At 44.5% G+C, this 23,836-nt stretch overlaps 1 protein-coding gene across 1 annotated transcript in view; it reads left to right on the top strand.

Annotated features, from left to right (window-relative positions):
• Positions 1-7,680: 7,680 nt before the first annotated feature.
• PRKAB1 (protein kinase AMP-activated non-catalytic subunit beta 1) overlaps positions 7,681-23,836 on the top strand; it is a 38,117-nt gene continuing 21,961 nt past the window's right edge. The window contains exon 1 of the mRNA XM_077294782.1: positions 7,681-7,935. Within this exon, the coding sequence (XP_077150897.1) occupies positions 7,792-7,935 (144 nt within the window). The 5' untranslated portion in view covers positions 7,681-7,791. The remainder of the gene's footprint in view (positions 7,936-23,836) is intronic.

Raw genomic sequence — 23,836 nt, 5'->3', positions numbered from 1 at the left:
TCCCTGTAGTAAGCTCGGTTCTGCATCAATATTTCTGTAGTAAGCTCGGTTCTGCTCCCATATCTCTGTGGTAAGCTTGGTTCTGCTCCCATATCTCTGCAGTAAGCTTGGTTCTGCTCCCATATCTCTAGTAAGCTCAGTTCTGCTCCCATATCTCTGTGGTAAGCTTAGTTCTGCTCCCATATCTCTGTAGTAAGCTCAGTTCTGCTCCATATCTCTGTAGCAAGCTAAGTTCTGCTCCCATATCTCTGTAGCAAGCTCAGTTCTGCTCCCATATCTCTGTAGTAAGCTCGGTTCTGCATCCATATTTCTGTAGTAAGCTCGGTTCTGCTCCCATATCTCTGTGGTAAGCTTGGTTCTGCTCCCATATCTCTGCAGTAAGCTTGGTTCTGCTCCCATATCTCTAGTAAGCTCAGTTCTGCTCCCATATCTCTGTAGTAAGCTCGGTTCTGCTCCTATATCCCTGTAGTAAGCTCGGTTCTGCATCAATATTTCTGTAGTAAGCTCGGTTCTGCTCCCATATCTCTGTGGTAAGCTTGGTTCTGCTCCCATATCTCTGCAGTAAGCTTGGTTCTGCTCCAATATCTCTGGTAAGCTCGGTTCTGCTCCCATATCTCTGTAGTAAGCTCGGTTCTGCTCCCATATCTCTGTAGTAAGCTTGGTTCTGCTCCCTTATTGTAGTAGTAAGTTTGGTTCTGGTCTGATATCTCTGTAGTAAGCTCTGTTCTGCTCCCATATCTCTGTAGTAAGCTCGGTTCTGCTCCTATATCCCTGTAGTAAGCTCAGTTCTGCATCAATATTTCTGTAGTAAGCTCGGTTCTGCTCTCATATCTCTGTGGTAAGCTTGGTTCTGCTCCCATATCTCTGCAGTAAGCTTGGTTCTGCTCCAATATCTCTAGTAAGCTCGGTTCTGCTCCCATATCTCTGTAGTAAGCTCGGTTCTGCTCCCATATATCCGTAGTAAGCTTGGTTCTGCTCCCTTATTGTAGTAGTAAGTTTGGTTCTGGTCTGATATCTCTGTAGTAAGCTCTGTTCTGCTCCCATATCTCTGTAGTAAGCTCGGTTCTGCTCAAATATCTCTGTAATAAGCTCGTTTATGCTCCCATGTCTCTGTAGTAAGCTTGCTTCAGCTCAAATATCTCCGTAGTAAGCTCGATTATGCTCTCATATCTCTGTGGTAAACTTGGTTCTGCTCCTATATCTCTGTAGTAAACTCGGTTCTGTTCCATATCTCTGTAGCAAGCTCAGTTCTGCTCTCATATCTCTCTAGTAAGCTCGGTTCTGCTTCCCTATCTCTCTCTAGTAAACTCGGTTCAGCTCCCTTATCTCTGTAGTAAGCTCTGTTCTGCTCTCATATCTCTGTAGTAATCTCCTTTCAGTTCCTATATTTCTGTAAAGATCAGTTCTTCTCCCATATCTCTGTAGTAAGTAGTGATGAGCAAATATACTCGTTACTCGAGATTTCCTGAGCACGCTCGGTGTCCTCCGAGTATTTTCTAGTGCTCGGAGTTTTAGTTTTTAGCGCCGCAGCTGAATGATTTACATCTGTTAGCCAGCATAAGTTCATGTGGGGGTTGCTGTAGTAAGCTCCTTTCAGTTTCCATATCTCTGTAGTAACCTCAGTTCTGCTCCCATATCTCTGTATTAAGCTCATTTCTGCTCCCATATCTCTCTAGTAAGCTTGGTTTTGCTCCCATAGCTTTATAGTAAGCTCAGTTCTACTCCTTTATCTCTGTAGTAAGCTCGGTTCTGCTCCCATATCTCTGTAGTAAGCTCTGTTCTGCTCCCTTATCACTGTAGTAAGCTCGGTTCTGCTCCTACATCTCTGTAGTAAACTCCTTTCTGTTCCCTTATCTACGTAGTAATCTTGGTTTCATTCTTGTGTCTATGTAGTTAGCTTGCTTCTGTTACAGTATCTATGTAGGCAGTAAGCTTGGTTCTGTTCCCATATCTATGCAGCAAGCTCTGTTCTGTTCCCATATCTATGTACCAGCCTGTCTTTAAAGCCTGTTATCTCTGCTGCTTTAATGCAGTGCCAGAGATAAGCAGGGCAGAGGTGGGCCACTGCCTTGTGATTGCCCCCCAGGCTGAAAAGTGCCAGCCAGCCCCTGGATATTATGGAGAAGGGCAAGTATGGGGGATATTACAGAGATGGGCAATGTGTGGGAAACATTATTTAGAGGGGCAGTGTGCGGGGGGAGATATAGAGAAGTGCAGTTTGTTGTGGACATCATGGAGAGGGCAGTGTGGGTAGGACATTATGGAGAGTAGCAGTGTGGGGAAGGACATTATGGAGAGGGGCAGTGTGGGGGAGGATATTATGAAAAGGGGCAGTGTGTGGGAAGATATTATGGAGAGGGGCACTGTGTGGGGGATATTATGGAGAAGTGCAGTATGGGTAGGACATTACGGAAAGAGGCAACGCCCCTTGAGGAAGCGAGTCTTTATACTCGCGAAATGTACGTTGGGTTTGCGGTCACATCGTGGACAAGAGGAGACACAATATGGGTAATTAACCCTTGATTTATTGATGCATATCTTCTGCTACTTATGTCTGATACATTGTAATTGTTTTTAGCAATGCATGCTAGCACTAAACATGGTGATAGTTATAGGTGGAACTGATTAGTCTTGGTACAAACAAGTGACTGATTGTCCTACCTGTTTAAATTACATTGCTTATGTGCATTGATTTCTACATGTACTGTATATGCAATTATTTAGCATAATATGTTGTCCTGATCCACCCTGTGACTGTTACTACTCCTTTTTTTGGGATCACACTATTTTATCATATCCTATTATATGTATTTGTATTTAGTCTGTGGTAAATATCTACCCTTAATAAAATATTTATATTTTGAGATACATTATGACTCAAGTTCTCCTCATATTTATTTGATCTTTTTGAGTATTTTTTTTTTATATCTTTGATTGTGTGTATATATACTGGTGACCTATATAATCATTTAAAGGGAGTCTGTCACCTCCAAAATGCAGCAGCTCTCACTTCCTCTGGATGTATGTGATTTATCCAATGGTGGGGAGAGTGAAACCAGCGTTGATTGGCCGCAGGGATCATGTGACATAACAATGTCACACAAGCCTCAGGAGAGCCAGTGCTGACACGGCTGAAACGACGTGGACACCGGAGATGAGTATAAGTTATTATTTTACAGGGGGGGCGAAACATACAGATTGAGAAGGGGTCATCGAAGCAACAGGGAGGTTCATAAATTGTAGATTAAAGAAAAATGGAGGCTCTGTACAAAGGAACCAGTCAGACCGCTTGTCTCAAAATTCTCTTTATCCTTCCCCATCCTTTGGTTGAACTTACTTGACAGACATTTCTCTTTTTTCAACTGTATTAACTATGTAATTAACCCCTTCGCGACATGCTCTGGTAATCGTGTGCGGGTGTCAGCTGTAAGTCACAGCTGACACCCCGCAGCAATGCCCACGATCAGTGCTAGCAGCGATCGTGGGCATTTAACCCCTCTGATGCCGCTGTCTGTAGTGACAGCAACATAAAGAAGCATTGCGCAGGGAGGGGGCTCCCTGCGCGCTTCTATGAGAATAATGCGATGTCATCGCATTATTCTGATGGTCTCTATGGCGAGCCCAAGCACCAAGATGGCTTTGGGGTCCTTCTGGGCCCTGCAGGTAGGTGGCTTGTGAGCGCCTGCTGAGAGCAGGTGTCGGCATGCCTACTTCCCTGCCTGTCAGATTGCTGATCTGACACTGTGCTGTGCAAAGTGTCAGGTCAGCGATCTGACATTATATAGTGATGTCCCATACTGGGACAATGTAATAAAGTTTAAAAAATATTATAATGTGTAAAAATATATTTTTTTAAAATCCCCAAATAAAGAAAAAATAAATAAATATTTTTCCAATAAATACATTTATGTAAATAAATAAAAAAATAAAAGTACACATATTTGGTCCGTAACGACCCGATCTATAAAACTGTCCCACTAGTTAACCCTTTCAGTGAACATCACAAAAACATAAATAAAAAATTATGCAAAAATCAATGCTTTATCTTCATACCGTTGAATAAAAAGTGCAATAAAACGCAATCAAAATGACAGATTTAAATAAAAATGGTACAGCTGAAAACGTCACCATGTCCCGCAAAAAATTTTACAAAATTTGTAGCTAAAAAAGATTTTTGGGGGTAAAATGTAATTTTTTTTATTTTTACGGCTTAACGTTATTATCTTTTGTGAAGCAGCTGGGGGTTCAAGGTGTTCAATACACATCTAGTTAAGGTCCCAAACGGGTCTAGTTTCCAAATTGGGGTCACTTGTGGGGATTTCCACTGTTTAGGCACATCAGGGGCTCTCCAAGTGGGACATGGTGTCAGCTAATTATTCCATCAACTTTTGCATTCAAAAAGTCGAATGGCGCTCCTTCCCTTCCAAGCCCTGCTGTGTGCCCAAACAGTGGTTCTCCCCCACATATGGGGTATCGACATACTCAGGAGAAGAGGCACAACAAATTGTATGGAGCAATTTCTCCTGCTAACCTTATGAAAATGCAAAATATGGAGCTAAAAAAAGATTTATTTGGGAAAAATGTGATTTTTTTTATTTCCACGGCTCTTTCTGTGAAGCACCTGTGGGTTCAAGGTGCTCAATACACATCTAGATAAGTTCCCCAAGGGGTCTAGTTTCCAATCACTTGTTAGTGGTTTCCACTGTTTAGACCCATCAGGGGATCTTCAATTGTGACATGGCAACCGCTAATTATTCCAACATATTTTACATTCAAAAAATCAAATCAAATGGCGCTCCTTCCCTTCCGGGCCCTGCTGTGCACCCAAACAGTAGTATTCCCCCATGTATGGTGTATTGGCATGCTCAGGACAAATTGCACAACAAATTGTATGGTCCATTTTCTCCTGTTACCCTTGCGAAAGTAAAAAAAATAGGTCTAAAGGAAAATTTTTGTGAAAGAAATGTTTATTTGTTGCTTCCACATTCCAAAAACTCCTGTGAAACACCTGAAGGGTTAATGAACTTCTTGAATGTGGTTTTGAGCATCTTGAGGGGCCAGTTTTTAGAATGGTGTCATTTTGGGGTATTTTCTGTCATATAGGCCCCTCAAAGTCACTTAAAATTTGATGTGGTCCCTAAAAAAATGGTTTTGCAAATTTTAGTGTAAACATGAGAAATCGCTGGTCAACTTTTAACCCTTATAACTTCCTATAAAAAAAATTGTTTCCATAATTGTGCTGATGTAAAGTAGACATGTAGGAAATGTTATTTATTACCTATTTTGTGCGATATGACTCTCTGATTTAAGGGCATAAAAATTAAAAGTTTGAAAATTGCTAAATTTTCACCAAATTTCTGTTTTTTTTCACAAGTTATATCGAAGAAATTTTACTGCTATCATAAAGTAGAATATACTACATGGTTTGCGCAAAACCAGGGGACCAGGTTCACGCCCAGCTACGCCAACCTCTACGTTGGCAGTTGGGAGAATACTGCCATCTATGGGGGGAGCGGGCTGTGTGAGAACCTGGTCCTCTGGCATCGTTATATTGATGATGTCATATTCATCTGGTCAGGTGGTTCTGAATCCCTGACAAAATTCTTAAATGATATTAATAAAAATACATATTTTTTAAATTTTACTGCTACAACCAGTACGGAGATGGTTAATTTTCTCGATTTGAAATTTTTTATAAAAGATGATATTATTCATACTTGCACTTACCGTAAGCCTACTGAGTCGTATAACTATATTTCTAAAGACAGTTGTCATCTCCCCGGCTGGTTTTTAAATGTGCCAAGGAACCAGTTCACTCGTGCATTCCGAAACTGTTCACGCCCCCAAGACTTTGAGGTGGAGGCAGATGTATTAACTATCAATTTTTTTAAATAAGGGGTATGATATAAACCATTTATTAAATGCTAGACAGATGGCAACCACAAAGTCACGAAATGACTTAATAAGTGGTGGTAAGAAAGATAGAGAAAAATCTGATATTCTGAATGACATCCCTATCATTGTCCAATATAACGCTAATGCACACATTTTGAAAAAAATTGTTGGGAAACACTGGGATTTACTAAGGGAAGATAAAATTATCGGTGACACAATTCCTCCCAATCCCAGATTTATCTTTAAAAACACAATTTGGGGAATGCAATAGCCCCATCAATACCTTGTTATAATCAGTTTGGAAATTTCAGCCAGCGTATTGGCAGAAATATATGTGTTTTTTTCCCGTGTCGAAATTGTAAAGTGTGCAAATTATTGAGGACCACTAAACAGTCAGTTATCACCAATGGGGTAAATGAATTTGAAATTCGGGATTTTATCACCTGTACCACCCCTGGGGTGATTTATTCTCTAAAATGCCCGTTATAAAATCTACGTGGGTCACACAAAACGCCCACTAAATGTGAGAATAAACCAACATCTGAGAAATATTAAGAATCATTTCATGGGGCACCCACTGTCTAAGCATTATAAAGATAAACATAATGGGAGGGAGGGAGTGTGTGTCACCGGCCAGGACCGCGCTCCTGTTAGCATTTTTTTCTTTTTCTCTGGCTGCTACTTTCCACAGAAAGGAACTTTACAGTATGGACTCTATCATCTCGACGGTATAGAGAGGACCTTTAGAGCACGGATTCCAGCATCTGTTCTTCAGAGGTAACCCTACTACCACCTTATACAGCTGTTTTAAATTCATCTAGCTTGGGGGACTCTATGCATCAATCGCTTCAACCTTATTTACTCTGGAGCTAATTAACTTGAATCTTGGGACTTTTTTTCTCTGTACCTATTTTATATGGCTTTTTATCATTTGCCGATAGGCTTATTCTAATGGTTTAGGGATTTTATAATAATGTTGTTAATTTCTCTGACAAGGTATTTTTTTGCGCAAACCATGTAGTATATTCAGTTGTTTTTATCGACATTGTGGAAGTTTTGCAGCAAATACCTGTCTATAGGATTACTCTGCGCTAACCCATTTTGCTCTTAATAAAGTACAATATGTCACGAGAAAATAGTCTCAGAATCACCAGGATCCGTTTAAGCGTTCCAGAGTCATAACCTCATAAAGGGACAGTGGTCAGAATTGTAAAAATGTGCCTGGTCAGGAAGGTGAAAACAGGCTCGGTCTCAAAGGGGTGAAACGGCCTGAGAATTCTGAGCGCTAGCATCCAAGCAGTTGCTACGAGCAACATGTTTTGTTTGCACCAGTTTTGATAAATCTGTCCCAATGTTTATGAGTAGGTGCAAATCAACTATTTGCAGGAGGTGGTGCACAGGCCACAGCAGTAATCTATAACCGCTATACGAGATCCCAGAGGATCGCCATCTAGCAGACGGCAGCTGAAGCGCTCCTTTTTATTAGCCAGTGACACTATTGCTGTGATGTGACATTCTCTGGGCTCTCTACTATCCATCAGTCACTGATTTTAAAGACAAAAATCTTCAGATGCAGAGACTTCCATAGCAGGCATACATGACATAAAATATGAAGTTTGGCACAATTCTGTAGATATTATGCTGGTTGCCTGGACACAGAGCAATGCCCACTCTGGGTGACTACTGATCAGACACACAGTCAGGAGCATGGTCACTGTAGAGCAGGCAGCTGGTGACGTCACCGCGCTCATATAAGTCTGCCTCACTGTCCCAGCACAACTAGTTATCTGGCGGCAGAGAGGCGTGAACCGCACTGCGTACCGCGGCCGGAAACCGGAAGCGGAAGCCGGCAGGACCATAAACAAAGTCCTCGGCGTAGTTTGTCCTGCAGAGAACATGGGGAACACCAGCAGCGAGCGACCTGGACCCCTAAAGGGGCGAAGGGACAGCGGCGGGAGCGCCACAAAGGGAGAGGACCGAGCCAAAATACTAATGGACAGTCCTGAGGACGCGGACATGTACCCGGCAGAGGAGAGCAAGGTGAAAGCTGTGTGGGCAGCAGGGAGGCAGCTGGCTCCTGCTGACAGTGATTGGCACAGACACCTGGCAGTGAGGGAGCTGCTGTCCCGACAGCACACGGGGCGCTAGCTGGCTCTACAACAGCACTGTGGCTGCCAGGCACCTACTGTGGACTGCTCGGTCCTCCTAGTAGCCAGGCAAGAGGAAATGGGGTCAGTGCAATGTACACTGTACCTGTGAGCTCTGCTATGCCTCCATATGGAACTGCACAGCCCAGTGTCCGCGCTGTTCACTAAAAAGACAAAGCCTGACCTTCAGCCAAGGTGGCATCTACAGGGTGAATGTGGGTATAGGGATGTGTGTGACGTGCTCTGAGACCAAGCTGGCATCTACAGGGTGAATGTGGGTATAGGGATGTGTGTGACATGTGCTCTGAGACCAAGCTGGCATCTACAGGGTGAATGTGGGTATAGGGATGTGTGTGACATGTGCTCTGAGACCAAGCTGGCGTCTGCTGGGTGAATGTGGGTATAGGGATGTGTGTGACGTGCTCTGAGACCAAGCTGGCATCTACAGGGTGAATGTGGGTATAGGGATGTGTGTGACGTGCTCTGAGACCAAGCCGGCATCTACAGGGTGAATGTGGGTATAGGGATGTGTGTGACGTGTGCTGAGACCAAGCTGGCGTCTGCTGGGTGAATGTGGGTATAGGGATGTGTGTGATGTGCTCTGAGACCAAGCTGGCATCTACAGGGTGAATGTGGGTATAGGGATGTGTGTGATGTGCTCTGAGACCAAGCTGGCATCTACAGGGTGAATGTGGGTATAGGGATGTGTGTGACATGTGCTCTGAGACCAAGCTGGCATCTACAGGGTGAATGTGGGTATAGGGATGTGTGTGACATGTGCTCTGAGACCAAGCTGGCATCTACAGGGTGAATGTGGGTATAGGGATGTGTGTGACATGTGCTCTGAGACCAAGCTGGCGTCTGCTGGGTGAATGTGGGTATAGGGATGTGTGTGACGTGCTCTGAGACCAAGCTGGCGTCTGCTGGGTGAATGTGGGTATAGGGATGTGTGTGACGTGCTCTGAGACCAAGCTGGCGTCTGCTGGGTGAATGTGGGTATAGGGATGTGTGTAACTTGTGCTCTGAGACCAAGCTGGCGTCTGCTGGGTGAATGTGGGTATAGGGATGTGTGTAACTTGTGCTCTGAGACCAAGCTGGCGTCTGCTGGGTGAATGTGGGTATAGGGATGTGTGTAACTTGTGCTCTGAGACCAAGCTGGCGTCTGCTGGGTGAATGTGGGTATAGGGATGTGTGTAACTTGTGCTCTGAGACCAAGCTGGCGTCTGCTGGGTGAATGTGGGTATAGGGATGTGTGTGACGTGTGCTGAGACCAAGCTGGCATCTACAGGGTGAATGTGGGATAGGGATGTGTGTAATGTATGCTCTGAGGCAAAGCTGGCATCTACAGGGTGAATGTGGGTATAGGGATGTGTGTGACATGTGCTCTGAGACCAAGCTGGCGTCTGCTGGGTGAATGTGGGTATAGGGATGAGTGTAACGTGTGCTCTGAGAGCTTACATAATGCACTGTGCCAATGCCATGTGAAATTGGCCTTTGCATTCCGTCAGGCCAATATACATCACCATACGTCAAAGAATGACGTATGGAATAGCGCACTATACCCTATATACAGGATCCTGTAGAAAACATCTGATAAAGAGATATTATAATGGTCTGTGGGTGATAGACGCCAAGCAAAGGATGTGGGTGGCACCATATATCAGCAGTGTATGATGTAGCCGAACACCAAATAATGTGGACGACAGCTGAAGATAAGATTTGTATACTGCTCATGATTACAGCAGCAGAGAGCTAAGCTGAAAAATATATATAACAAAGCTTATTCTGTCAAAGTAAGACACAGAGCCGTGAAAATAACAAACGTAAAACTGAACATGTATAGAATAGACCCCAAGCGCCATAACTTACTCCAATCCCAGTGGTAAGTCCCCATCTCAGTATTGGTGCTCCATAAATCAAAAGGATAAAACACATGGTAAGACATGAACTTAAGTGGAACCAAACTGAAAACTGGCACAACTTACCAAAAAGACTACACATCTGCTTCAAAGGGTGGAACGGAGGCATGCCGACCCCACGCTTTCCACCTCTGACAGCCATCCCTGGCATCCTTTCAACCAATGCCTCATGAGCTTAAAGGAATTGTCCTGCTATGGGACAAGTGCAACTACTTTCACTTTAGATTCCAGAATTGGGGCACCGTGCAGTAAGGCTATGTGCACATGTATAATGGTCCACTGCGGATTTTTCCGCAGCGGATTTGATAAATCTGCAGGGCACAAACGCTGCGTTTTTGCTGCAGATTTACCGCGGTTTTTCTGCAGATTTCACTGCGGTTTTACAACTGCGGTTTTCTATAGGAGCAGCTGTAAAACCGCTGCGGAATCCGCAGAAAGAAGTGACATGCTGCGGAATGTAAACTTCTGCGTTTCCTCGCGTTTTTTTCCGCAGCATGTGCACAGCGTTTTTTGTTTCCCATAGGTTTGCATTGTAATGTAAACTCATGGGAAACTGCTGCGGAATCGCAGCATTTTCCACATCGTGTGCACATACCCTCACTATTCCCAGGTATTCCAGGAGTGAGCCGGCGTTCACTTGACATGAATGCCAGTGGGTGGCGACTAGTCTCACCTGACTTTTCTCAATTCTGTTGTAATGAGAGAAGCTGAGCTGACACAAGTATGCAAATCGCATGCCTAAGGTCACATGATCGCCTAGTCGCACCAGGAATGCCAGGGAATCGTGCCAATATGTGCATTGCATTCTATCTGTAGTCACATAGGGTAATGGCAGACTTTTGTCCCAAGCTTAGACAACCCCTTTAATAGATTTTCAGTATAATACACTCCCTGTAATGAAATCTATTACAGAAAAGGATGGTCTTTTGGCTTCTGTCAGTTCTGTTCACCTCTGCATCAGAGGCTCTCATGCAGACTTGGTTAATTTTGACATGGCTATTTTATCTTGTAAAATGATAACCGATGATGGAATTCCAAAAATCTTTTTTGGGAGATTAGTTTGTGTTCATCACTTGACAGATTTGTTACCTGCATGATTAATGTTCTAATGGTTTTTTTTTTTTTTCTTTTTTTTTTCTTTCATAATTCAATTACTAGCACCAATTTGATCATATTTTAATGGTCCTCGATGGAGCTGTTTAGCATGTTGGGAGCTTCCCTGGCGTACAGTAGGTACAGAAAGTATTCAGACCCCTTTAAATTTTTCACTGTTTCATTGCAGCCATTTGGTAAATTCAAAAAAGTTAATTTTTTTTCCTCATTAATGTACACTCTGCATCCCATCTTGACTGAAAAAAAAACAGAAATGTAAACTAATAGAACTTGATTTGGAAAGGCACACACCTGTCTATATAAGGCCTCACAGCTCACAGTGCATGTCAGACCAAATGAGAATCATGAGGTCAAAGGAACTGGACAGAATTGTGGCAAGGCACAGATCTGGCCAAGGTTACAACAAAATTTCTGCAGTAGCCAAGGTTCCTAAGAGCACAGTGGCCTCCATAATCCTTAAATGGAAGAAGTTTGGGACCACCAGAAGTCTGCCTAGACCTGGCCTTCCAGCCAAACTGAGCAATCGTGGGAGGAGCCTTGGTGAGAGAGGTAAAGAAGAACCCCAAGATCAGTGTCTGAGCTCCAGAGATTCAGTAGGGAAATGGGAGAAAGTTCCACAAAGTAAACCATCACTTCAGCCCTCAGCCAGTCAGGCTTTATGGCTGAGTGGCATGACGGAAGCCTCAGTGCAAGACATATGAAAGCCTGCATAGAATTTGCTTAAAAAAACACATGAATGACTCCCAGACTATGAGGAATAAGATTCTCTGGTCTGATGAGACGAAGATAGACATTTTTGGTGATCATTCTAAGCAGTATGTGTGGAGAAAACCAGGCACTACTCATCATCTGCCCAATACAATCCCAACAGTGAAACATGGTGGTGGCAGCATCATGCTATGGGGGTATTTTTCAACTGCAGGGACAGGACGACTGGTTGCCATTGAAGGAAACATGAATGTGGCTAAGTCCAGAGATATCTGGATGAAAACCTCTTCCAGAGTGCTCTGGACCTCAGACTTGGCCGAAGGTTCACTTTCCAACAAGACAATGACCCTAAGCACACAGCTAAAATAACAAAGGAGTGGCTTCAGAACACCTCTGTGACCATTCTTGACTGGCCCAGCCGGAGAGCTGACCTAACCCAATTGAGCATCTCTGGAGAGACCTGAAATTGGCTGTCCACCAACATTCACCATCCAACCTGACGTAACTGGAGAGTAACTGCAAGGAAGAATGGCAGAGGATCCCCAAATCCAGGTGTGAAAAACTTGTTGCATCATTCCCAGGAAGATTCATGGCTGTACTAGCTCAAAAGGTGCTTCTACTCAATACTGAGCAAAGGGTCTGAATAGTGATGACCATGTGATATTTCAGTTTTTCTTTTTTAATACATTTTGCAAAAATTACTACATTTCTGTTTTGTTGTGTTTTTACAGTCAAGATGGGGTGCAGAGTGTATATTAATGAGAGGGAAAAAAAAAATCTTTTTTGAACTTACCAAATGGCTGCAATGAACCAAGGAGTGAAAAATTTAAAGGGGTCTGAATACTTTCCGTACCCACTGTAGTTTCATTTCTAGGGTAATGATGATCACCACTTTGAATATTCTACTTGGTATGTTCACACTTGTGCCATGATTTCTAATGTGTGCTTAAGACATTAAGGTACTATTCCTATTTTTTTTTTTTTGTTTGTTTCAGAGTAAGAATGTTGGCACTAATGTTATTGCACTTGCCAGCCGCCGTCTTCGCCTGTTGTCAGTGCCGCTTCAGCCGTCTTCTGCAGGATGTGACCTGCTGGATCGCTGCAGTGTTTGTGATATGGAGGTCACTTTTCAATGTAATTGTATGAGAGCAAGAACGAGTCTCATAGACTTACACTGAGCGCTTGTGTCTGTTACCTCTGGCTCCCAGTCAGTCCGAAGCTGCGGGAACAAGATGGCGCAAGAGCAGAAGACAGCGGCTGCTGAGTATGTTACTACGGGCAGGGAACATGCCTTCATGGCAACACTGCAGCACTGAAATAAAAAACAAACTGCTGGAGTGGTGCTTTTAGGTGACACGGCTTTTTGTCTTGAGTGTAATGGCCAACCCCTTAGGCCGCGTTCACTCATTCAGTATTTTACCCCAGTATTTGTAATCCAAAACCAGGAGTGGGTGATGAATACAGAAGTGGTGATGTTTCTATTATACTTTTCCTTTGATTGTCCCACTTCAGATTTTTGGCTTACAAATACTAATGTAAAATACTGAACGTGTGAATGTGGCCTTACCCAAAGTCTCTCATGTGTAGTTCCTGCTTAGAAAGATGCATGTGCTGGGGGGCATGTTGGGGATGTCAATCTATAGACTCCAGGTTCTGGATGTTGCTTATTATAACTTGCCAGGAATCTCCCATTATGTACCGATTGTCTGATCGCTTTTATATTGCAATACCACAGTATTGCAGTACAGTGCCTATAAAAAGCCTAAACTCTCCTATTAAAAGCTGTGGCTAAGTAGTACCAAGATGACCATGCTGGAAGTCTTAAGCAATCCCCCGGCTGTCATAGTAAGGGTACCGTTACACTAAAAGACTTACCAACGATCACGACCAGCGATACGACCTGGCCGTGATCCTTGGTAAGTCGTTGTGTGGTCGCTGGGGAGCTGTCACACAGACAGCTCTCTCCAGCGACCAACGATCAGGGGAACGACTTCGGCATCGTTGAAACTGTCTTCAACGATGCCGAAGTCCCCCTGCAGCACCCGGGTAACCAGGGTAAACATCGGGTTACTAAGTGCAGGGCCGCGCTTAGTAACCCGTTATTTACCCTGGTTACCATTGTAAAAGTAGCGTGTCAGACACAGCGAGATCGTAAGTATATCGCTGGAACGTCACGGATCGTGCCGTCGTAGCGACCAAAGTGCCACTGTGAGACGGTACCCTTACCCATTGGCTCCCGCAATGCGATGCAGGGGCCTGATGAGAGCTTGCGCGCTCGTGTGTGTGTGTGCTGCTTTCAGAGATTAAAGGGGTTTTCTCACTAACAAGTTTATTTTAATCAATAGATCTTAAAATAATAAATTTCACAATTGGATGTGTTCAACAAATATTCATTTTAATCAATAGATCTTGGAATAATAAGTTCCCCAATTGGATGTGTTTAAATAAATTGTTCCTGTGCTGAGATAATCTTATAAATGTGCCCCTGCTGTGTAATGGTTGTGTCTGACCGTACAAGGACATGGTCTGATCATATCACAGCTCCTGGGCAGCGGAGGAAGCAAAAAGAGTAGTATGTGGTATGATCAGAACATGTCCTTGTACGGTCAGACACGGCCATTACACAGTACACAGCAGGGGCACATTTATAAGATTATCTCAGCACAGGAACAATTTATTTAAACACATCCAATTGGTGAAATTATTATTCCAAGATCTATTGATTAAAATGAATTTTTGTTTGTGGGGAAACTCCTTTAACAGCATCTTTTAAGTGGATAAAAGCCTAGGCCGGAACTCTGCTCCAGCTGCCGACTATTTAATATAGCTTGTATCTGCTGCATGTGGAGAGAGCGCAGCTCTTGATCCCCATCCACACATCCTTCAAGGGTTGTTAAATAACTTTCTAATGAAGGAACGATTTAATCCATACTGCCACAGAGCAATATAGGAACTCTGTTAAACTGTTAGAGCTCGCTCACGTATAAATCAGACGAGTGCTATCCAATGTCTGATCGTATAGCACGAGGACGAGTGTTATACTATTGGGCAGCAGTACACATGAAGAAAAAAAGTATCACTCCCAGAAATGCACACCACATATAAGAATGAGACACATGATACTGGAAAAGCACAAGATTTTATTGAAACACTACATAAAACATAATTAAAAACAGCAAACAACTTCCCCTGACGAAGCCCTACTTGAGAGGGCGATACGCGTGGGGCTGCATTGGCCCTAGTCCTGCTTACTTGCCGGTTCACCCATGGACTTCTTCCTGGCCACCATCTTGCTTTGGGTAACTTCTGTCCCAGCATCTTTTTGGCACTCTGCTGGGCGGTCTCTGCACTTTTTTTTACTGCTAGCATGTCCTTTTGGGATTTCCCTTACAGCCCAGTTTGTCTGGATTACATGCTTATTAGTGTCCCATGAGCCGCGCAGGTTATTGTACTTGTTTAGGTGCCTGGTGGGGCATATGCCCATTGTCATATACAGGATGGTGTAGGATTTACATTCCCTGGCCAGTTTAGTGTTCTTAGTTGAATCATATATTGCTCCTACTCTATCTAGGGTATAGGCAGGTGTATAGCATTGCATGTTATAGCTTTACTGTTGTTTGTACGTATCATTGTACCTTGCATTGTTTGCTATGGACAGGGCTTTTTGTTTGCTGTTTTTAATTATGTTTTATGTAGTGTTTCAATAGAATCTTGTGCTTTTCCAGTATCATGTCTCTCATTCTTATACGTGGTGTGCATTTCTGGGAGTGATATTTTTTTCTTCATGTGTACTACTAGTGATTCATCACTCACTTGTACCCCGTATTGTATTTTTTATATTGTGGATATAATGTGCTCATATTGGTGTGGTGCGCCTTGGTTTTTTGCTTATTTATACTATTGGGCAGCACTGATCAGTGTGGTTTATTTATTTATTTTTGCTTGAGAAAGTAGGCATTAGACCTACCGGTAATAGGTTTTCCAGGAGTCCATCATGAGTGCACCATCAGGAGGTTGTTCTTTTTATCCTTGATAGGGACGGAAACACACAAGAGGTTAAAAGGCCCCTCCTTCCACCACCCTCTCAGTGATATTCCAAGTACCACACCAGGATGGATGCAACTGTTTTATTTCACATTCCTTCTACATACGTTATCATCACATATCAGAAATTATTTAAAGGGAGGGAATATAATTGGTGCTGTCATGATGGACTCCTGGAAAGCCTATTACCGGTAGGTCTAATGCCTACTTTCCAAGACGTCCCTCCTGACAGCATCAGGAGAGTCCCAGAGGATACATTTAGGGTGGGACTACTGCCTGGAGGATCTTCCTCCCGAAGGTCAATTATTTATTTTTTTTGCCTGCTAACACATCCAATTTATTGTGTTTGCAAAAGGTACTTAGATTTGACCAGGTTGTGGCCCTGCAGATCTGGTCCACCGAGGCACCCGCTTGCTCTTCTCAAGATGTGGCTACTGCCCTCGTGGAGTGAGCTCTAACATTGACTGGGGGTGATTTTCCTTCAGCTGTGTGGGTCAGATCAGCAATCAACCTGATATATCGAGCCATTGTTGCCTTTGATGCGTTTTTTTCCCCTTATTTTTCCCCCAAAATTGTACAAACAGATTGCAATCTATTCGCCAGTCCTTTGTGACCTCCAAGTATCGGAGGACTATCCTTTTGACATCTAGAGAGTGAAAAGACTGCTCCCGATCATCCTTATAATTTTGACAGAAGGAAGGCAAAACTATTTCCTGACTCATGTGAAAAGGGGATGCCAACTTTTGACCGAAAAGCGGGGTCTAATCTAAGGATAATGCAGTCCTCTAAAATTTTTAGGTATGGGCTTTTTATGGAAAATGCCTGTATTTCCCCAATCCATCTGGCTGTAGTTATGGCCACAAGCAATGCAGCTTTAAGGGAGAGAGATTTTGTTTGAGTCCTCCAATGGTTCATATGGAGGTTTACACAGACCGTTTAGGACAATGTTCAAATCCCATGGTGGGACATAGGCCCTAACTGTGGGTCTTAATCTGCCTGTGGCTTTTACAAAACTCTCAATCCAGGGATGGGATGCCAGTGGGTAGTCCATAAAAACACTTAAGGCTGAGATCTGTACTTTAAGAGTACTAGGCCTCAGGCCTTTTTCAAATCCTGCCTGTAGAAACTCTAGAATTTTAGGAACGTCAGGATTAGAAAGTTCTGTCACCGCTTCAGGAAACTCTGAACCAAATATTTTTCCATATTTACATATATGTCCGAAGTCATTGGTTTCCTACTACTCTGAATAGTCGTTATGACCACATCTGAGAGACCCCTCGACTTCAACATTTCTGCTCAGGATCCAGGCTGACAGCTGTAGGAGCTCTTCACTTTGGGAAGGTGAATCGGTCCCTGGAACAGTAGATCGTGTCTCTTTGGAAGGATGATAGGGTCGTCTATGGCCATCTTCCTGAGAAGGGGAAACCAACTTCTTCTGGGCCAAAAGGGTACTATCATAATGATTGTGGCCTGATCTTCTCATACTTTCCTCAGAATTGCTGGGATTAGAGTAAAGGGGGGGGGGGGGGAAGCATATGCTAGGCCCATGTCCCACTTCTGAGATCGGGCATCCACCCCTGTTGGTCTGTCTCCCTGATTTCGAGAAATTAAATTTTCTTGTCTTTGAATTTTTCTTTGTGGCGAACAGGTCCATTCGGGGAGTACCCGATTAGCGTATTATATGACCGTATTCAGTTCAGCTCCCACTCCGACTGCTGGATTGTCTCCTGGCTGAGGAAAACTGCCACTACATTTTGGGAACCCTTCAATTGTATTGCTGTCACTGAGGGCACCATCTTCTCTGCCCAAAGGAAGATCTTTTGTGCGAATGATTGTAGACTGTGGTGTCTTAGGCCCCCTTGATGCCTGAGGAAGGACACTGTAGTAACATTGTCTGATAAAATACGGATGTGCTTGTTTTTTTAGCTTTGGTCTGCTCCAGCTTAGCGTCTCCCAGACCGCCTGCAGTTCTCAGAGGTTGGGTGATCCGGGAGGATATGAACTTTGCCAGACGCTATGTATGTACTGATCCTGCACCTGTGCCCCCCTGCCTCTGCCGCTTGCGTCTGTGGTAATTAATAAGAATGGGGACTGTGTCCACATAAACCCGTTCTTCAGGTTGCTTGTGGACGTCCACCAGATCAAAGATTTTTAAAAATGTGTCAATGTTGATAGTTTTATTTTATTTATTTTTTTTGTCCAGACCATCCATCCTTCTGTTCCAAGTTGGCAGCATTTGATGTTGCAATTGCCTTGAGTGGAATTGACACCACCGGACTCCTGGAATAGAAGCTGTCATCAGTCCCAGTATTCTCATAGCGTCTCTGACACCTGATATTTCTTTTTAAAGGCTAAGACTTTGACTCTTAGTTCTTCCTGCTTTTTCTTTGGTAGGAAGGGCATCTGTCTCTCGGAATCCAGGAGAATTCCTAGGAAAACCTTTTGTTTCCCTGGCACTAGGTCTGAAATCTCCCAGTTTATTATCCAACCTAGGTTGTTTATTAATAAGATGGTTGATGTTAAACTGTCTCTGAGCAGCTGGGGGGACTCTTCCATCAATAGGAAATCGTCCAGATGCTGGACAATCACTATTTCCTGCTCCCTGAGAAAAGCCATCACTTCTGCCATCAGTTTGGAAAAAATGTATGGTGCCGAGGAAAGACCAAAGGGGAGCATCTGAATTGGTAATGACGTGCTTATTTTCCTTCTATCAGCGTGAATCTCAGATATCACTGGCTGTAGGGATGAATTTGTACATAAGGTACGCTTCTTTCAAATCTAGCGTGCTCATTACCATGTTCTGTTTTAATTAGTGGGGTTGTAGATTTTATAGATTCCATCTTGAATCTTTTGTTTGCAACCCATCTGTTTAGAAATTTAAAGTTTTTAGTATCGTGCGATTAATCTCACCCTGGTTTTTTGATTTGAGAAAAGGCCCGCATAGTACCCCAGACCTCTCTGCTTTGGGAACCACTGCTCCAGAACGTATTAATTTCTCTACCGTCTGATAGCAGTCTTTTGGTAACTTGGGGAGACTGGACCGCTGTTGGATGGAATCTTCCTTGGGGTAACTGTATGAATTCAATTCTGTAGCCTTCCGCTACCTTCTGTAGTATCCATGGATTTTTTTGGGATATTTTTTTTTAACCAAGCTGGGAGAAACTTCTGAAGCCTCCCCCCTACCAGCCTGGCGTCATTGCCTTCGAGAACTACTTGACGAACCAGAAAGGGTACTTCTTCCCTTACCGCCTTTCAGGTAGCTCCATCTACCCGTCTTTCCTTTCCTTTGTACTCTGGTTTCTGATGGGAGTATGGTCTACGAAAGGACACAACTTTCTTAGGTTTTTCTTCTGGGAAACCTTTTTTGTCCTGAAGCTTTCTCCAGCATTTTGTCCAGTACTGGACCAAAAACTCGAAGGCCCGAAAAAGGGGATGGAGCATAATTTATTCTTTGAGTTACAATCCCCTGACCAGGTTTTTAGCCATATTGCTCGTCTTGCTGTATTTGTTAGAGCTTCATTCCTTGCGGCAAATCTAATGGATTCCGCTGAGGCATCCGCCATAAAAGCTGTTGCCATTTTAAGCAACGGCATAGATTCCAGAATCTCTTCTCTGGGGTCTTATTCTTTAAATGGGTCTCTAGGTCTGCCAACTGTATTCATGGACCTGGCTACCGAGGTTGAGGCTATATTTGCTTTAATTACAGCAGCTGAGGACTCCCATGGCTTCTTTAGAAGACCGTCTGCCTTTCTATCCATAGGACCATTAAGGCATGAGGAGTCTTCAAAGGGGATAGCCATTTTCTTTGCTACCTTGGCTAATGGGATATCAACTTTCGGGGTTTCTTCCCATAATTTAATGTCCTCAGTTTCAAATGGGTGACCTAAAAACTTCTTGGGATAGTGAGTTTGATTTTGTTTTTTTGTTTTTTTTTTCTCCACCTCCTCCCACTCCTTTAGAATCATGGCTTTAATGTGTATATTGACAGGAAATACTTTATTCATACGGCATCTCAAGCCGTCAAACATTTCATCCTGTACTGAGGAAAGAGGTTGACAAGTATCGTCTACTCCCATAGTATTTCGGACAGCAGACAATATAGCGTCCGTATCTTCCCAAGTAAAGAGATATATTTTTATTTATTTATTTTTTCCTTTTTCTTCTGGGAGGCCTGATACAAATCCCTCGCTTTCCTCCTGTTCTGTCAGTGATTGAAACCTCCTCCCCTTCAGAACTGGACTCCATCTCCCACTGTGGTCTTTTTGGTCTAGGGCCCACCCGGGAGGAATGCGGAGCAACAAACTCTGAAACGGTACTTTGAACCTCCTCCCTTATTATGGTCCTTATGTCCGTCATAAATGAGGAGCATTCATCTTTGACCACTTTCGGGATGCACTCTGGGCATAATTGCTTCCCATATGCGTCGGGTAGTTTTCCGTTACACATGGCACATTTCTTCCCCTTCCTTTTTAGGCATAGATGTAGCCATGGTCCTTCTAGGGGTTTCAGTAGGAGTATCAGACCGGTTAACGGATTGTCCTTCCATAGCTAGCTGACCTGATGCACTGAAACATCAGCTTCCTACCTGCCATATCTTAGTCTCACCTGTCTTCCATCTGAATCGTCAGGGGAAAAAGGCGGTTCCCCTTTAATTCCTAGGGTTTGGTGCCGCATTTTCAAATAGACGACATGCGTTCCACGGTGGAACGCACGCCGGCCACTAGAGGTCATGCGTCCTCCTAGAATCTGGAAGTCTCTCTCCTGTGCCATGAAATACACCCCGGGACGTGTCGCGCGAGCCCCTCAGGAGAGGAAGCTGCTCACTTCAGGGTCCACTGCCAGCGTGGACCAGGCCGATGGACCCCTCGATCAGTGGGGTGTCAGCCTCCAGCAGGAGAAAGGGGAGAGAAGACGAGGATCCCAGCCCGATCCTCCTGTGTCTGGCCACCTGATCTCCTGCTCCCAAGATGATGAAAGGTAATCCTCTTCTGCGTCCGTCCCTTATAGGGACAGGAAAAACACGGAGAGGGTGGTGGAGGGAGGGCCTTTTAACCTCTTGTGTGTTCCTATCCCTATCAAGTATAAGAAGGACAACCTCCTGATGGTACTGTCAGGAGGGACGTCCTGGAAAGTACGGTAAGTTGAAGCAGGCTGCAAGTGGCTCTGCGATTCATGACTCGCCCAATTGATTTTATAGGTGTCGGTAAAACATCAGACTGCACTTGGATGTCATGCGAGTGCAGTCCTACATCTGCGGACCCAGATGATGGAGAAATTATGTTCTCCATCTTCACCTCAACTGTGCTACGATTATGGGCTGCAAGATAATCTGATCACAGCAAGCTGACACTCGGATCAAATTCGGTTCAGCGTTTGAGCAAAGTGTCAGTTGAAGCGATTCGCAGAGAATCACGTGTGAGTGAGCACCTAGTGGTGTGCCTGACCACAACCTGGTTGACTGTTTCCCATAGCCACTAGCAGAATTGTGACTGCAGCTTCCAACTATACATGTGAACACGAAGGCTGTGTATATACGTTCCAGATTTTTTGCGATAAAAACGCATACATATGCATCCCATCATTTAGAATGCATTCCTCAATTTTTGTGCATATGTTGCGTTTTTTTTCCCGTGAAAAAAACGCATTGCGGTAAACGCAGCATGTAAAATTAATTTTGCGGTTTTTTCGAGGATTTCCCACTATATTGCATTGGGAACCTCAGCAAAAAACTTGTAAGAAAAAAAAAAAAACCGCACCCGGATTTCCTGCAGAAAATGTCTGGTTTTGTTCAGGAAATTTCTGCAAGAAATCCTGACGTGTGCACATAGCTTAAATGTAACCGTGCAAAGTAATTAAGGCAAATATATTACAAGTCATTTACGGTCACTGTTCTCAATTGTGAGGCTATTTTGTCCATAGTGCAGTCATTTCATGTGAGTGTGCTGGCCTATTCCCTACTGTACAGTTGTCCGCCACATAATGTTACTTTGGATGCCTACAGTATTTTCCTTTTATAAATTGTAGTATAGGAAAGGATCAAAATTTTATTTTTTCGTAGCTGTACGGTTGTAACTTAAAAAAAACCCTTTTGTGTAACAGAACGTTCCCCTGTAATCTCCGATCTTGGCTCTCCAGAATCATCGCTTACTGCCCTTTTTATGATTATTCCCACCAACATCACAATTTCAGATGTGCTTCCTTGTGAATTTCACTGGTCATAAATCTGCCTGCAGATCATATGTATTTAATGATGGCTTTTAGGCTATGACTTTATTATGTTTAACCCTCCGTCAGGGGCAACTGATCTGACAGGCGCAGCTCGCTTAGTTTAATTTCTCTATTTTCAGTGGTTTGTCTGGGAAACACCATCCTCCCAGTACCTTCCTAACTTTAAGGCTAAGTTCACACGTTGCAGAATTGCCGCAGAAATTGCCACGGCAATTCTGCGCCTCCTGCCGCGGGTATATCGCATGCAGAATTAGCATGCATATACCCGCAGAAAACTAGCGTTTTGCAAGCATAATTAGCTTGCAGAATGCTAGAGTTTTCCAAGCGATCTGTAGCATCGCTTGGAAAACTGACAGGTTGGTCACACTTGTCAAACATACTGTTTGACAAGTGTGACCAACTTTTTACTATAGATGCAGCCTATGCCGCATCTATAGTAAAAGATCGAATGTTTAAAAAAAATAAAAAACATGGTTATACTCACCTTCAGACCTCAGCGGCGTCCGTTCCTATAGCTGGAGTGCAGTGAATGGCCTGCGATGACGTCACTGTCTTGTGATTGGTCGCGTGAGTCACATGAGCGGTCACGCGACCAATCACAAGACAGTGACGTCATCACAGGTACTGAACCACATCATCTATAGGAACGGACTAGAGATCATGCACCGGAGAGGCGGGAACACTTCGGGTGCCATCAGAGGGTGAGTATAGGACTATTTTTTTTTTATTTTAATTCTTTATTTTTTACCGATTTATATGGTGCCCAGTCCGTGGAGGAGAGTCTCCTCTCCTCCACTCTGGGTACCAACCGCACATGATCTGCTTACTTCCCGCATGGTGTGCACAGCCCCGTGCGGGAAGTAAGCAGATCAATGCACTCCTATGGGTGCAGAATCGCCGCGATTCCGCAATTTTAATGAACATGTTGCTTTTTTTTTCTGGAATGCGATTCCGCTCAGGAAAAAAATGCAGCATGTGCACAAAAAATGCGGAATGCATTCTTTATCGGTCGTCCATGACAGCACTACGGAGAGAGGGGATCCGCCCTTCAGGAACAGGAAACCTACAGATACATAAGGGCGGCACCTCTCCCACGCATCAGTTGGTTTCCTGTTCCTGGAGGACAGGATTCCCTGCAGATACGACTTCGTTTCTCCTATCAATACCCAGGCCGGCTGTCCGACCCAGGTAGCGAGGGGGTCTCCTACCTCGGGCAGTGCGGGTCCCTGGAAGCGCCACGGTGGGTCCGGGTAGGGCTCCACGACAGTGAGCGGTGCAGTGTGGAGCGACGTCCGGAGGAGGTCCATCCCCAGTGGTCAGCAGGTGAGTATGTCCCCCCCCGGGGTCCGCTCTCCCCCCTGGGCCTCGGTCTTCCCCACTCTCCCCGTCGGTGCGGTGCAGCGCGGCGTCCTGTGTGCTCCTTTCGATTCGGGACCGGAGCTGGGGGTCGGACGCCGGCCTCTGCCGCGGTCACCGCTGGGCTGCGGCCGTGGAAGCGGCGGTGGCGTAGCGGGGGGGCGGCTGGGGGGTCCGGCGGCGCCGTTCCCAGGCTTCCGGGCACGTTTCTGAGCGTTCTGCCCGAAACCGGAAGTGACGCGCAGGGGGCGGGGCCAAAACCGGAAGTCAAACGCCGGCCGGTTTTTTTCTAAAAACGCCGCTGTCCTGCATGCGGCGGGGGCGGGGGGGGGGGGGGGGGCGTTTGGGTGCAGGGGGGGGTGGAGCAGTCACCTGCAAGTCGGGGGGGTGGATTTGGCCACACACCTGCACTGATTCCGGATCCGG

This window comes from Ranitomeya variabilis, chromosome 1 (assembly GCF_051348905.1).
Source record: "Ranitomeya variabilis isolate aRanVar5 chromosome 1, aRanVar5.hap1, whole genome shotgun sequence".
NCBI classification, from domain to species: domain Eukaryota; kingdom Metazoa; phylum Chordata; class Amphibia; order Anura; family Dendrobatidae; genus Ranitomeya; species Ranitomeya variabilis.
Note: the sequence above shows the minus strand (reverse complement) of the source record. Positions and strands in the feature narration are given on the sequence as shown.